At 45.6% G+C, this 12,500-nt stretch overlaps 3 protein-coding genes across 6 annotated transcripts in view; 2 read left to right on the top strand and 1 right to left on the bottom strand.

Annotated features, from left to right (window-relative positions):
• The window catches only part of LOC135097864 (uncharacterized), a 56,377-nt gene extending 54,793 nt beyond the window's left edge, over positions 1-1,584 (bottom strand). The window contains exon 1 of one of the 3 annotated variants that reach the window (XR_010266237.1): positions 1,411-1,584. The gene's annotated coding sequence lies outside the window, so the exon portion shown is untranslated. The remainder of the gene's footprint in view (positions 1-1,410) is intronic. The other 2 variants (XR_010266235.1, XR_010266233.1) reach the window with 2 other exon arrangements.
• Positions 1,585-1,803: 219 nt separating this feature from the next.
• The window catches only part of LOC135097853 (uncharacterized), a 23,542-nt gene continuing 12,845 nt past the window's right edge, over positions 1,804-12,500 (top strand). The window contains exon 1 of the mRNA XM_063999922.1: positions 1,804-1,923. The gene's annotated coding sequence lies outside the window, so the exon portion shown is untranslated. The remainder of the gene's footprint in view (positions 1,924-12,500) is intronic.
• LOC135097866 (uncharacterized) overlaps positions 11,856-12,500 on the top strand; it is a 2,190-nt gene continuing 1,545 nt past the window's right edge. The window contains exon 1 of one of the 2 annotated variants that reach the window (XR_010266239.1): positions 11,856-12,500. This exon is cut by the window's right edge and continues 138 nt beyond it. Coding sequence is in view for 1 of the 2 variants with exons in the window: in XM_063999954.1 (XP_063856024.1) it covers positions 12,017-12,259 (243 nt within the window). In the remaining variant the exon portion in view is untranslated. The other variant, XM_063999954.1, reaches the window with a different exon arrangement.

The raw sequence follows: 12,500 nt of genomic DNA, 5'->3' as shown, positions 1-12,500 counted from the left end.
CCTTAAAACTTTAACTATATTTTATTTGTTACTTTTCCTTTTATTTTAACATTACTAGTATTTCTATGCAATTATATATATATATATATATATATATATATATATATATATATATATATATATATATATATATATATATATATATATATATATATATATATATATATATATATATATATATATATATATATATATATTTTATTTATTTTTTTTATTTATTTATTTTTTTTTACGTATGACATTAGGTGTTGCTGTGCCACGCAAGAAAATTTTAACCACTTCTCTGGCGCAGGGTAATAACAAGGCTGAGAAAGGCCCACTGAAGGTACAAATCCCCAAAGAGTAGTTAAATTAAATGGTGCGAGGAAAAAACTAAGGTGGTGTTCTCAGTGGGTGGTGCGTGACATCCCTCACTCAGGCAGGCAGGAACACTGAGACACCAGGGATTCCACACCTTACCTTCCCTTGTCTCCTCGCTTGTTAACCCGAGGGATAAGTATTAACAGTATTCTCATAACAATAAACCATGCTCAAGAGTGTTTCTCCTCTTCATAATGTTGAAATATTTTTAGCCTGTCACTAAGAGCCGTAAAAAAAAAAAAAAAAAAAAAAAATATATATATATATATATATATATATATATATATATATATATATATATATATATATATATATATATATATATATATATATATATATATATATATATATATATAAATACGAATGACTTCAACTAGAGTCTTTTAAGTGTAGTGGAGGTGCGGCGCAGAAATGTTTCAGAGTACAGGCCTTAGTGCTCATCGTCTCACACTTGGTGACTGATTCCTGCTCACCTTCACCACGTCCCTGGCATCACGACCCTTGCAACACGCCTCCTCCTTCACCTTTCCCTCTTCCTGCCCCCTCCTCCCTTCTCACTCCTGTCACCCCCTTCAAGATACATCCGAGATACAGCAGTACATGTAACAGTGATTTATGCAGACGTCTGAAGCACTGAAACACTGAAACATTGAAGAAGCAAGTTGAAAGATCGGGTGAAATAATGAAAAGGAAAGAGTTAACGAGTGATTGAGGTGGTTAGCCTGCTCTGCGCGACTCGGTGTGAGCAGACGTCGTCACTGAACAGCTGAGCAGGGAGGGATGGAGGCAGGGAGGAAGCAAGATGGAGTATGTTGTTTTAAAATATAGGTAGCAAGTTATTGTTATTTTGTTTATTTATAGAAATGAAAATGAGTGAATGTGACGATGAAAGACCAAAAAATAGAAGGAGAACAACGCAGAGGAGGAGGAGACAAGAGAAAGATGACAATAATTCAGTAGGAAAACTTCAACTGGAGCTGTTCCCACCGGCCGCTACTACTTGCCTGGCTGGAAGTACACGGTTACTTCACCTCACCTCACCACACTCACCTCAGTCAGCCTGCCAGCACCTCACTCGTGTCCTCGCCTTCACGCCGCCACTAAAGTCACTTCCCACACGCAGCACAGACCAGTACTTTTCCTGCAACACTCGCTCTTCCTCTTCCTGACACTCTGCACCCTCCACTCCCTTCTTCTCCCCTCCCTCCACCAGCGCTCCCTCCCTCCACCAGTTTTCTAGTTCCGTGTTATATTTCAGTGAATAAACGAGTGACATCAGTTGTAAATATTTCACCCACACTTACCAAACCAATAAAAGATTTAGACCTCCACTGAAATGTTCATGATTACACAGAGGTTACCCAACTTTGCGTGACAGGCAGGCGTGACGTGTCCAAGGGAGGGGAGGAGTGAAGGGAGGGTCAGCGGAGGAATACAGGGAGGGAGAGGAACGAAGGAGAAGCAGTTAGAGGAGATCCACTCACAGGATTCTGCATTGTTGATTTGTGTGTGGAAGTATCGTGGGTTTTGCCTGCCTCCATTGTTGCTCGTCTGCTGAAATAAGTAAGTGACAGAGAGAGAGAGAGAGAACACGGCTACAACACATTACCAGTGACACCAGCAGGGAAAACCCATCACCGCCACCATTACTATTACCACCAACACCATTCCTTCTTCACAGATATCCGCACCACCACCACCACCACCACCATGCTTATCACCACCACCACCACCACTGTTCCTCCCTCCCAGTCCATTATCTTCGCCACCACCACCATCCCCACCATTACCACCCGATTAAGGAACACAAGGCGGTGCACCAGATATTAATGAAAGTGATTATAACCTGCCATTAATTGCTGCCTCCTCTAATGACCCATCAGCGCCATTACCTCCTCCTCCTCTTCCTCCTCCTTCTTTTCTCTATCTTCTTTCTCTCCACCTCTCTTATCTATCTTCCACCATTACCAACACCTCCTCCTCCTCCTCCTCCTCCCCATTACATCAATTAACCACCTAATCACTGCCACCCCGCCATTGGCTCCTCCCTAACAGGATAATTGGCGGCCGTTGATTGGCTAAGGGAGTTAGGCAGTTAGCGGAGCATTATCTTAACTTCTGGGTAAAGGGAGGAGGAGGAGGAGGAGGAGGAAGAAGAGAAAAGGTGTTTATGACGAATGTTGAGGTGTAAGAATGATGAGGAGGAGGAAGAGGAAAAGGAGGAGGAGGAAGAGGAGGGGGAGATAAAGACAAGGTGTTTATGAGGACCTGGAATGAAAAGAACCAAAATGAACGGTGAGGAGGAGGAATACAAAGGAATACAAAGGAAAGCCAAACAGCAACAGACCTTTTGGTCCTTGCAAGGCTGTTTGGTAACTACTTCTAACTAGCTACAGTGAAGAGAGACAGGACAGCATAGCAGAAGGTAAGGACAGCATAGCAGGAGGATTAAAAGAAATAGCACTTAACCACTATATTGCTGTGTTACCTATACACTTTCTTCACTGACACATACAAAATTTTAGTTTGTCATTTTGTCTCCTGTATGGCTTTGATTGCAGAGATTGTACACAGAAAATAAATAAATAAATAAATAAAAAACTGCAGCGTGTCACCAGGAGGACTTAGCGCGCCAAGGCGGGAAGGGAGGAGGTGGAGGCCTACCCCCCACCTCCTGCAACACAACAACATGTTAATTTCTCGCAAAATAAAGCAAAACACAGCATATGCCTATAAAGTATTTTCGACTTAGAATTACTTAAACTATTAAATCTCGAAGTATGTCCCTTAACTCGCGGGACAATATGTATATATAAAGAGAGAGAGAGAGAGAGAGAGGGGGGGGGGGGAAAGGGTAGAATCGGAAAATGATGGAAAGGAAGCATGATGAATGAAAAGAGAAAGAAAACGAAAATAATTACCAGGGGGAAGATAATGAAAATCGTATTAGAAACGAAGAAAGGAAACTTAATGGACGAAAGAAAAGAAAGAAAAATAGGTAAATGAGGGGAGATGACAAAGGAAAAGATTAGAAAGGGGACAGAAAAGAGAGAGAGAGAGAGAGAGAGAGAGAGAGAGAGAGAGAGAGAGAGAGAGAGAGAGAGAGAGAGAGAGAGAGAGATAGGACAACGTAAAAAAAGGAAAGGAAAATGCTTGAAAGAGGAGAAAAGAGGGAAAAATTAAACAGGACGGGAAAAAGGAGAGAGAGAGAGAGAGAGAGAGAGAGAGAGAGAGAGAGAGAGAGAGAGAGAGAGAGAGAGAGAACCAGGAAGCAAGGACTGGAACATGGTGTGATCTATAGACGCTAACATATTGAAGGGGGGAGAGGAAGATAAGAGAAGAGTGAGAGCGGGGGAGGGAGAGAGAGGGTCGCCACACCAACACGCTTAATTTAGACGCGCTTAACTTTCGCGAACACCTTCACGCGAGAAGAGAGCAAGAGAGCGGGAAAGAGGGAAGATCTATTCAGGGAGAGGAAGGAAACGAAAGCTGGAGGAGGAGGAGGAGGAGGAGGAGGGAGGAAAAAAGTCAGGGGCATGATCGCGAAAATATGTTTCGAGGGTGTAAATCAGTGAATCTTCTTCCCCCTCTAACGTGAGAGAGAGAGAGAGAGAGAGAGAGAGAGAGAGAGAGAGAGAGAGAGAGAGAGAGATTGATAGTATCCCCTCTCTCTCTCCCTCTCTCCCTCACTCTCTTACTCTCTCTTCCTCTCTCCCTCCATCCCTCTCTCCTTCCCGAAGCGATGTAATTCAAGTTTTCTCCTTCCCTGCATCCTTCCCTTCTTTTCTCCTCCTCCTCCTCCTCCTCCTCCTCCTCCTTCCCTTCCTCAGTCTCTCTCTCTCTCTCTCTCTCTCTCTCTCTCTCTCTCTCTCTCTCTCTCTCTCTCTCTCTCTCTCAACCATGAAACCAACAAAAGCAACACTACTACTACTACTACTACTACTACTACTACTACTACCACCACCACCACCACCGCCATCACCATTTTCTTACACGTCACACCTTTATCGACTTCCATTAAATTACCACTACTATTACCACCACCACCACACCACCATATATATAAAGTACCAACCCATCACTGTCTGCTACTGTATTTAACTACCACTATTACTACAAATATTACCACAATTTGCACATAGAACACCATCACCACCATCACCACCATCACTGCCACAGTTCATCACACACACACACACACACACACACACACACACACACACACTCAGCATACTACAACCACCACCATTACCACCACAATTACGCAAACTACCACCACCACCATCGTCATTCATTACACCAGTCACTACCACAATTCATCACCACCACCACCACCACCACCCCCCACCACTATCACCACAATGGGGAGGCGGCGGGTTGGTGGCTTCCCGTCTTCGCTAATAGAAAGATCAATCCGGAAGTTAATCTATCAACCATCTTGTTTGAAAAGGCGGGAGGGAGAGAGGGGCGGGAGGAAGAGACAGAGAGGGGGGAGAGAGGGAGAGGGAGCGGGTGGGTGTGGATGAGTGGGCAGAAGAGGAGAGAGTGGGAGAGGGAGGGAGTGGTGGGTAGATCATGGGTTAACAGAGAGAGAGAGAGAGAGAGAGAGAGAGAGAGAGAGAGAGAGAGAGAGAGAGAGAGAGAGAGAGAGAATCACGCTGTTCCACCATTAGTGTGGATTGACTCATTCTTAAGTAATGGAGTCCACCAACCCCCCCGTTACCTCTCTCTCTCTCTCTCTCTCTCTCTCTCTCTCTCTCTCTCTCTCTCTCTCTCTCTCTCTCTCTCTCTTCTTTGCTTCCACGTTTCTTTCCTCCCTCCCTCTCTCCCTCCCCTTTCCCTCTTCCTCCCTCTCCCTCTTCCTCTCCCTTCCTCCCAATCCTCTCCCTTCCTCCCAATCTGAGGACTAATAAACATTACAAATATGCCATTAACCCCATTCCTTCACCCTCTCCCTCAGAGAGAGAGAGAGAGAGAGAGAGAGAGAGAGAGAGAGAGAGTTTAGATTTTTTAGCATTAGACATGTCAGTCGATAATTTTAATGTGTGGTGTGTGTGTGTGTGTGTGTGATGTAGGCAGATATGTAGGTAGATAGATAAATAAATAAGTAGGTCGGTAGTAGATAGATAGATAGATAAATAAATAAATAGATCGATTGATTAACAGACACTGGGAGACTCACTGAATGATCGATAAATAAATAGACACATTAATTTTCTGCCAAACGTTGGTGCACAAAACAACAGCCTCGTTATCCTCATTGCCACGGGGCCTTGATTACCCACGCGGCAGTATTAGCAACACACGCCTTCTTGCCGCCCACACGCGCACCGTTTGTTACCAGTTCGATCCTTGACGCACTCACTCCCTATAAAAAGCAGGAGACACACTCATACAGCGTGACGCAACTCAGAATTGCATCACACTGAATTTCTCCTTCATAGACTCCTTGCGTGAGTACTGTTGCATTTCAAAGCGTGGAGAGAGAGAGAGAGCAATGACTGTATATCTAAGTCAAGTTCTCTAGCTACAGGCAGTGAGGAAAGTCTCGTTATGAAGTTCTCTAGCCAGTTCATCTCTAGCTCAAGTTCTCTAGCTACAGACAATGAGGAAAGTCTCGTTATGAAGTTCTCTGGCCAGTTCATCTCTAGCTCAAGTTCTTTAGCTAGAGACAATGAGGAAAGTCTCGCTATGAAGTTCTCTAGCCAGTTCATCTCTAGCTCAAGTTCTCTAGCTACAGGACAATGAGGAAAGTCTCGTTATGAAGTTCTCTGGCCAGTTCATCTCTAGCTCAAGTTCTTTAGCTAGAGACAATGAGGAAAGTCTCGCTATGAAGTTCTCTAGCAGTTCATCTCTAGCTCAAGTTCTCTAGCTACAGACAATGAGGAAAGTCTCCGTTATGAAGTTCTCTGGCCAGTTCATCTCTAGCTCAGTTCTTTAGCTAGAGACAATGAGGAAAGTCTCGTTATGAAGTTCTCTGGGCCAGTTCATCTCTAGCTCAAGTTCTTTAGCTAGAGACAATGAGGAAAGTCTCGTTATGAAGTTCTCTGGCCAGTTCATCTCTAGCTCAGTTCAAGTTCTCTAGCTACAGACAGTGAGGAAAGTCCCATCCATCATTCAGTTCATTAAGTTCTGTAGCCAGTTCATCTCTAGTTCAAGTTCTCTAGCTACAGACAGTGAGGAAAGTCCCATCCATCATTCAGTTCATTAAGTTCTGTAGCCAGTTCATCTCTAGTTCAAGTTCTCTAGCTACAGACAGTGAGGGAAGTCCATCCATCATTCAGTTCATGAAGTTATGTAGCCAGTTCATCTCTAGTTCAAGTTCTCTAGCTACAGACAGTGAGGGAAGTCCCATCCATCATTCAGTTCATGAAGTTCTGTAGCCAGATCATCTCTAGTTCAAGTTCTCTAGCTACAGGCAGTGAGGAAAGTCCCATCCATCATTCAGTTCATTAAGTTCTGTAGCCAGTTCATCTCTAGTTCAAGTTCTCTAGCTACAGGCAGTGAGGAAAGTCCCATTCACCATTCAGTTCAGAAAAGTCCCATTCATCATTCAGTTTCATTAAGTTCTGTAGCCAGTTCATCTCTAGTTCAAGTTCTCTAGCTACAGGCAGTGAGGAAAGTCCCATTCACCATTCAGTTCAGAAAAGTCCCATTCATCATTCAGTTCATTAAGTTCTGTAGCCAGTTCATCTCTAGTTCAAGTTCTCTCGCTACAGGCAGTGAGGAAGGTCCCAGACATCATTCAGTTCATTAAGTTGTGTAGCCAGTTCACCTCTAGGTCAGTTCAGGTTCTCTATCCATGAACAATGAGGAAAGCTTCATGTGTCATTCATTTCCTTGGTCAGCGTCTTCCAGTGACCAGAAGTGCATTAAAGTGCTGTACATCAGACCTTACAATTTAGATTTTTATTATTTTTTTAGAGTTATTGTTATAAATAAATACCACTTACTTTGTCTTAGTCTGTTTCACTTTCATGTATTTGTTTGCATTTATCTGTAATTTCGATTCTATTCATTATTGGAGTCATAATTATAGACGAGTACCACAGAGTTCGTTTCAGTCTGCTTCGCTCCAGATCTCTCTCTCTCTCTCTCTCTCTCTCTCTCTCTCTCTCTCTCTCTCTCTCTCTCTCTCTCTCTCTCTCTCTCTCTCTCTCTCTCTGTGTGTGTGTGTCATATTGTTATTTATAATATTATTTACACGTACACCTTAATAATCTGTGGTCAGTTAACAATCTCAGTCTGGATCTAAATTCTGAATGAAGGCGTGTGTTTGTGCATAGTTTGGTTGAGTGTGCAGTGCCTTGCCAAAAAGAAATCACTTCAGCATTATCTCTTAGAAACCATTTGCTTTGAGTGCCGCAGTGTGCATCAGTCTGTCTCGCTTCCGTGTCGGTGTCTGCATTCCTGTGTTATTTCGTACACTGCACGAGGGGTTACGAGAAAAAATCGCTTTGTATTTCCTCTCTGAAACCATTTGTTTTGAGTGACAGCAAAAGGCGCCTTGGAAAAGATAACTTAGTCTAAAAATTGTTGTATAGAGTGTCTAAAATAAAAGTATAGAATGTACACACTGCATTGTATAGAAAAATATGGAATGATTTGCATCCAGCGACGTGTGTTCAGTGTTCATTGTTGTCTCGCATTGTTATGCGAGAAGTGGCTCACTCCGTACCGTGAACAAGTTGGGGCATAGAAAAGGCGTGGCTGTCTCCAACATATTGTAACATTGCGTATACGATCTGGTACCGAGACACACGTTAATACGAATCCTTAAACGCTTGAGGTGTGGCGTGGTGATGTTGGCTGTTATCGCTGCCATGTGCCGTGTGACCGAGAGCGTTATCGGCACCGCGGTGTTCACGGCCACGCTGGGAGTGCGACAAGGCTCCCCGACATCGTGCCTACTGTTCGTTCTTTACGTTAATGATTTGATTCAATTAATAAAAGAGAACTGTGAGAACGATGGGTTTTTAAAGTGGCTGCATGTTTTAATACTGATGGATGATACACCGTTTTGCTTGCTGCAGCACGCGAAAGAATGATCTCCAAGTTATCTCTAATGAAGCGATTTTGCGATGATTACGGCATGAAGGTAAATGAGTCCACCACCATCACCACCATCACCACCATCACCACACCACATCACTACGTCTCAGCTTCACTTGTCTAAATTTACCACGTAACGCACATCACACGCGTCGCCGCTCCTACACACACACACACACACACACACACACACACACACACAGAAAGAGGAATTATGAGTGTGATATAAATATGTTGATTCGTCCGTGGAAGTCTTAAGCACAGCGAGAAGTGCCCGAGGGGAGTGGGCGGCGAGTGGGCGGGAGCGGACGCGGGAGTGGGCGGGGGTAGGCACATGTTGACAAATAACGGGCGCGTGGGAGGGCAGGTTCAGGTGAACACACGCACGCTGGCACACTCACCTGAGACTGTGCGTGCAGGCGTGCAGGTGTGCAGGTGTGGGGTCGGTACAGGCACGTGATGGACCTAAGGGTGGTTGCCAGGGCGTACTGATCCTGAGGGCGGCGGGGGGGATGCGGAGGGGGGAAATTCAGGGGGAAATGTAGCGATGCGCGCGGGTGAGGCAGCGCCCCGCCACCGCCCACCGGCCCCGCCCACCGCTCGCTGCCACACGCCACTCCGAGCCTTATCGGGGCGTGGCGTGCGGGTGCGGGTGGCGTGGCGGGCGGGTGGGCGAAGGGGACGCCGCACCCGACCAATGGGAGGCCTCGGGAGGGCTGGGGCGGGGCGCTGCCACCACCACCAGGATATTAATTACACGGACTCCCGCCATTCTTCCCTCCCTCCCTCATTCCCTCCTTCCCTCCAACCTTCACCTTCCTCCTCCTGCCCCCTCCTCCTCCTCCTCCTCCTCCTTGTGAGCCCTACAGCCACACCACCACCACCACCACCACCACCACCACTACTCCGAGGCCTCATTACCACCCCAAACACGCCCAGGAAGCTACCTTTCTTCACCTCTGTTATAATTGTTACTACCAAAGTACTACTTGTCATTCACTGCTTCATGTATTGGTTTATGTATTAGTTCATACTAGTTGATTTCGGAAGCTTCTCTCTGTATGGAGCCAGTTCAGCTCCAGCCGGCAAGCGGGTAGCCGCTCCTTAATACATTGTTACCCCTGGAGTCCATCTCTTACTACGTCTCAATCCTGCAGTTATTACATTGGCGACGAGGATGGGATTTATTGGCAAAGTAGAAGAATTTAACCAGGATGCCGAGGTGTGGACTCAATATGTGGAGCGGCTGGAGCATTTTTTGAAGCCAACGACATTATTGAAGAGAAAAAAAAGAAATCTACTTTATTGGCTGTTTGTGGAGCAAGAACCTACGAAGTGATAAGGTCACTCTGCCTACCAGAGAAGCCAGCCGACAAGTCGTACAGTGACCTCAAAGTGCTGTTGGAGAATCACATGTGCCCGAAACCGTCAGTAATCATGAAGCGCTTCAAATTCAACTCACGATTCAAGCAACCAACTGAATCTGTGTCTTCTTACATTACTGACCTTCGGAAATTAGCGGAGCACTGTGCGTACGGAAACCAACTACCTGACATGTTACGAGATCGTCTGGTGTGTGGAATTGACGACCGAAAAATACAAGCAAGGTTGTTGGCAGATGGGAATTTGGACTTCAAGAAGGCAGAGGCCACTGCTCTGGCTATGGAGGCTGCGGCAAAAGACACTGAAGACCTACAACAGGCTGGGGAGTACCGCAGCAGTCAAGTGAACAAGATTCAGGAGAGGCGCGGGGAAGGAAGAAAAATTCAAGAGACACCGTGGGTGCGAACGAATCCTCGACCACAGTGCTACAGGTGTGGGGGTCCGCATGTGGCTCCTAGCTGTCATTTTGCACGTGCTACCTGTTTAAATGTAAGAAAGTGGGACACTTGGCAAGGATGTGTCGAAATAAAGCAGACATGGAAAGGAAAATGCACAAGATTGAGGGTGAAGAGGAGGACGGTGAGACAACTGGGGAAGAATACACCTTGTATACAGTGCGGGGGGCTCGTGAACCACCTGTGATTGTTCACCCAGAAGTTAACAAGGTGGCTATTCCCATGGAAGTGGATACTGGTGCTGCGGTGTCCATTATAAGTCAGAAAGTGTATGAAGAAAGCTGGAAGGATACGTGCAAGCCGGTGCTCGAGTATTCCGACGTAGTGTTACGCACCTACAGTGGAGACTTATTGAAAGTGATGGGGGAAGTGAATGTGGAGGTTAATTATAACAACCAGTCGAAAGTTCTGCCGTTGGTGGTAGTGGATGGAGACGGCCCGAGTTTGATGGGGAGAAACTGGTTGAAACAAATTAAGCTAGACTGGGCTGCAGTTTATAGTTGTCGGTCAGAGTGTGATAAGGTCATTCGCAGTTTTAGTAATGTTTTCAAAGAGGAGTTGGGTCTCATCAGAAACACAAAGGCGACCCTACATGTGGATAAGGAGGCACAACCCAAGTTTTTCAAAGCTCGCCCGTTGCCCTACGCCTTGAAAGACAAAGTGGAGCACGAGTTGGAACGGCTAGTTAACGATGGAGTAATTGAACCTGTGCAGTTCTCAGAGTGGGCGGCGCCAATAGTCCCGATAGTTAAGGGAGACAAATCCATACGTATTTGTGGGGACTACAAGATGACTGTGAACCGCGTGTCTAGAGTGGACAGTTACCCGATACCGAAGGTTGAGGATTTATTAGCAAATTTGTCAGGAGGGAAGACTTTTTCAAAATTAGACCTGTCACATGCTTATTCACAACTACCACTGGAAGAGGAATCAAAAAAATATGTAACGATAAATACACATAAGGGGTTATTCGTATATAATCGCTTACCATACGGAGTCTCCTCGGCGCCAGGAATATTCCAGAGAGTTATGGAGAACTTACTGCAAGGTATCCCTCACGTGGTGGTGTACTTGGATGATGTATTAGTGACAGGGAAGACGGAAAGGGAACATCTGAGTAACCTGACAGAAGTTTTGAGGCGTATGGATGACGCGGGGGTGAAACTGAAGTTAAAGAAGTGTGTGTTTCAGGCACCAGAAGTAACATATTTAGGACATAAAATTAATGCGGAAGGGCTGCACCCGTCCGAGGACAAGGTTCAAGCTGTTATAAAGGCACCCACACCAAGCAACATCACTGAACTAAAGGCGTATTTGGGGCTTGTTAATTATTATGGCAGATACATTCCTAATCTCTCCACAGTATTTGCTCCCTTGTACAGATTACTGCAACGGGACGTGGAATGCAATGGGGACCAGAACAGCAGCGTGCCCTTGCCACATCGAAACAACTGTTGGCGAGCTCCAAGGTGTTGGTGCATTATGACAGCAGCAAGCCCCTCCTGCTCACCTGTGACGCGTCACCATACGGATTGGGAGCAGTCCTTGCACACCGTTTGGAGTCTGGAGAGGAGAAACCGATTGCTTTCGCATCCCGATCCTGAGCATAGCTGAACGCAAGTATGCTCAGGTAGAGAAAGAAGGTTTGGCAATAATATTTGGTGTTAAGAAATTTCATAATTACTTGTATGGCCGCCATATTGTAGATCATTTCAGACCATCAGCCACTTAAAAGTCTGTTTAATGAAACTCGCCCAGTGCCTGTGATGGCATCAAGTCGTATCCAACGCTGGGCGCTAACACTATCGGCGTATGAATACACTATCACCCACAAACCAGGGAAAAATATAGTACATGCTGATGGGTTGAGTCGCCTTCCTCTCCCTGAATTCCCCAAGGTGACTCCAGTCCCCGGTGATGTGGTATGCGTGTTGGAGAGACTAGACCAGACACCCGTCACGTCGAGAGAGTTAAGGCAATGGACGGATAAGGACTCAACACTCTCGAAGGTAAGAGATCACATTCTGTACGGTTGGCCTGGACATATAGCAGAGGAAACACTTCAGCCTTTTTTTAGAAGGAGGCACGAATTAAGTGTCCAAGATGGAATAATTTTGTGGGGATCAAGAGTGGTGGTGCCTCAGATAGCTAGAAAAAATGTGTTGGCTGAGCTACATGCAACGCATCCAGGAGTCTCGCGCATGAAAGGTATTGCGCGTAGTCATGTGTGGTGGCCCAATATAGATAAAG

Source organism: Scylla paramamosain, unplaced genomic scaffold (genome assembly GCF_035594125.1).
Source record: "Scylla paramamosain isolate STU-SP2022 unplaced genomic scaffold, ASM3559412v1 Contig34, whole genome shotgun sequence".
In the NCBI taxonomy this organism is placed as follows: Eukaryota; Metazoa; Arthropoda; class Malacostraca; order Decapoda; family Portunidae; genus Scylla; species Scylla paramamosain.
This window is presented reverse-complemented; position numbering and strand designations above follow the sequence as displayed.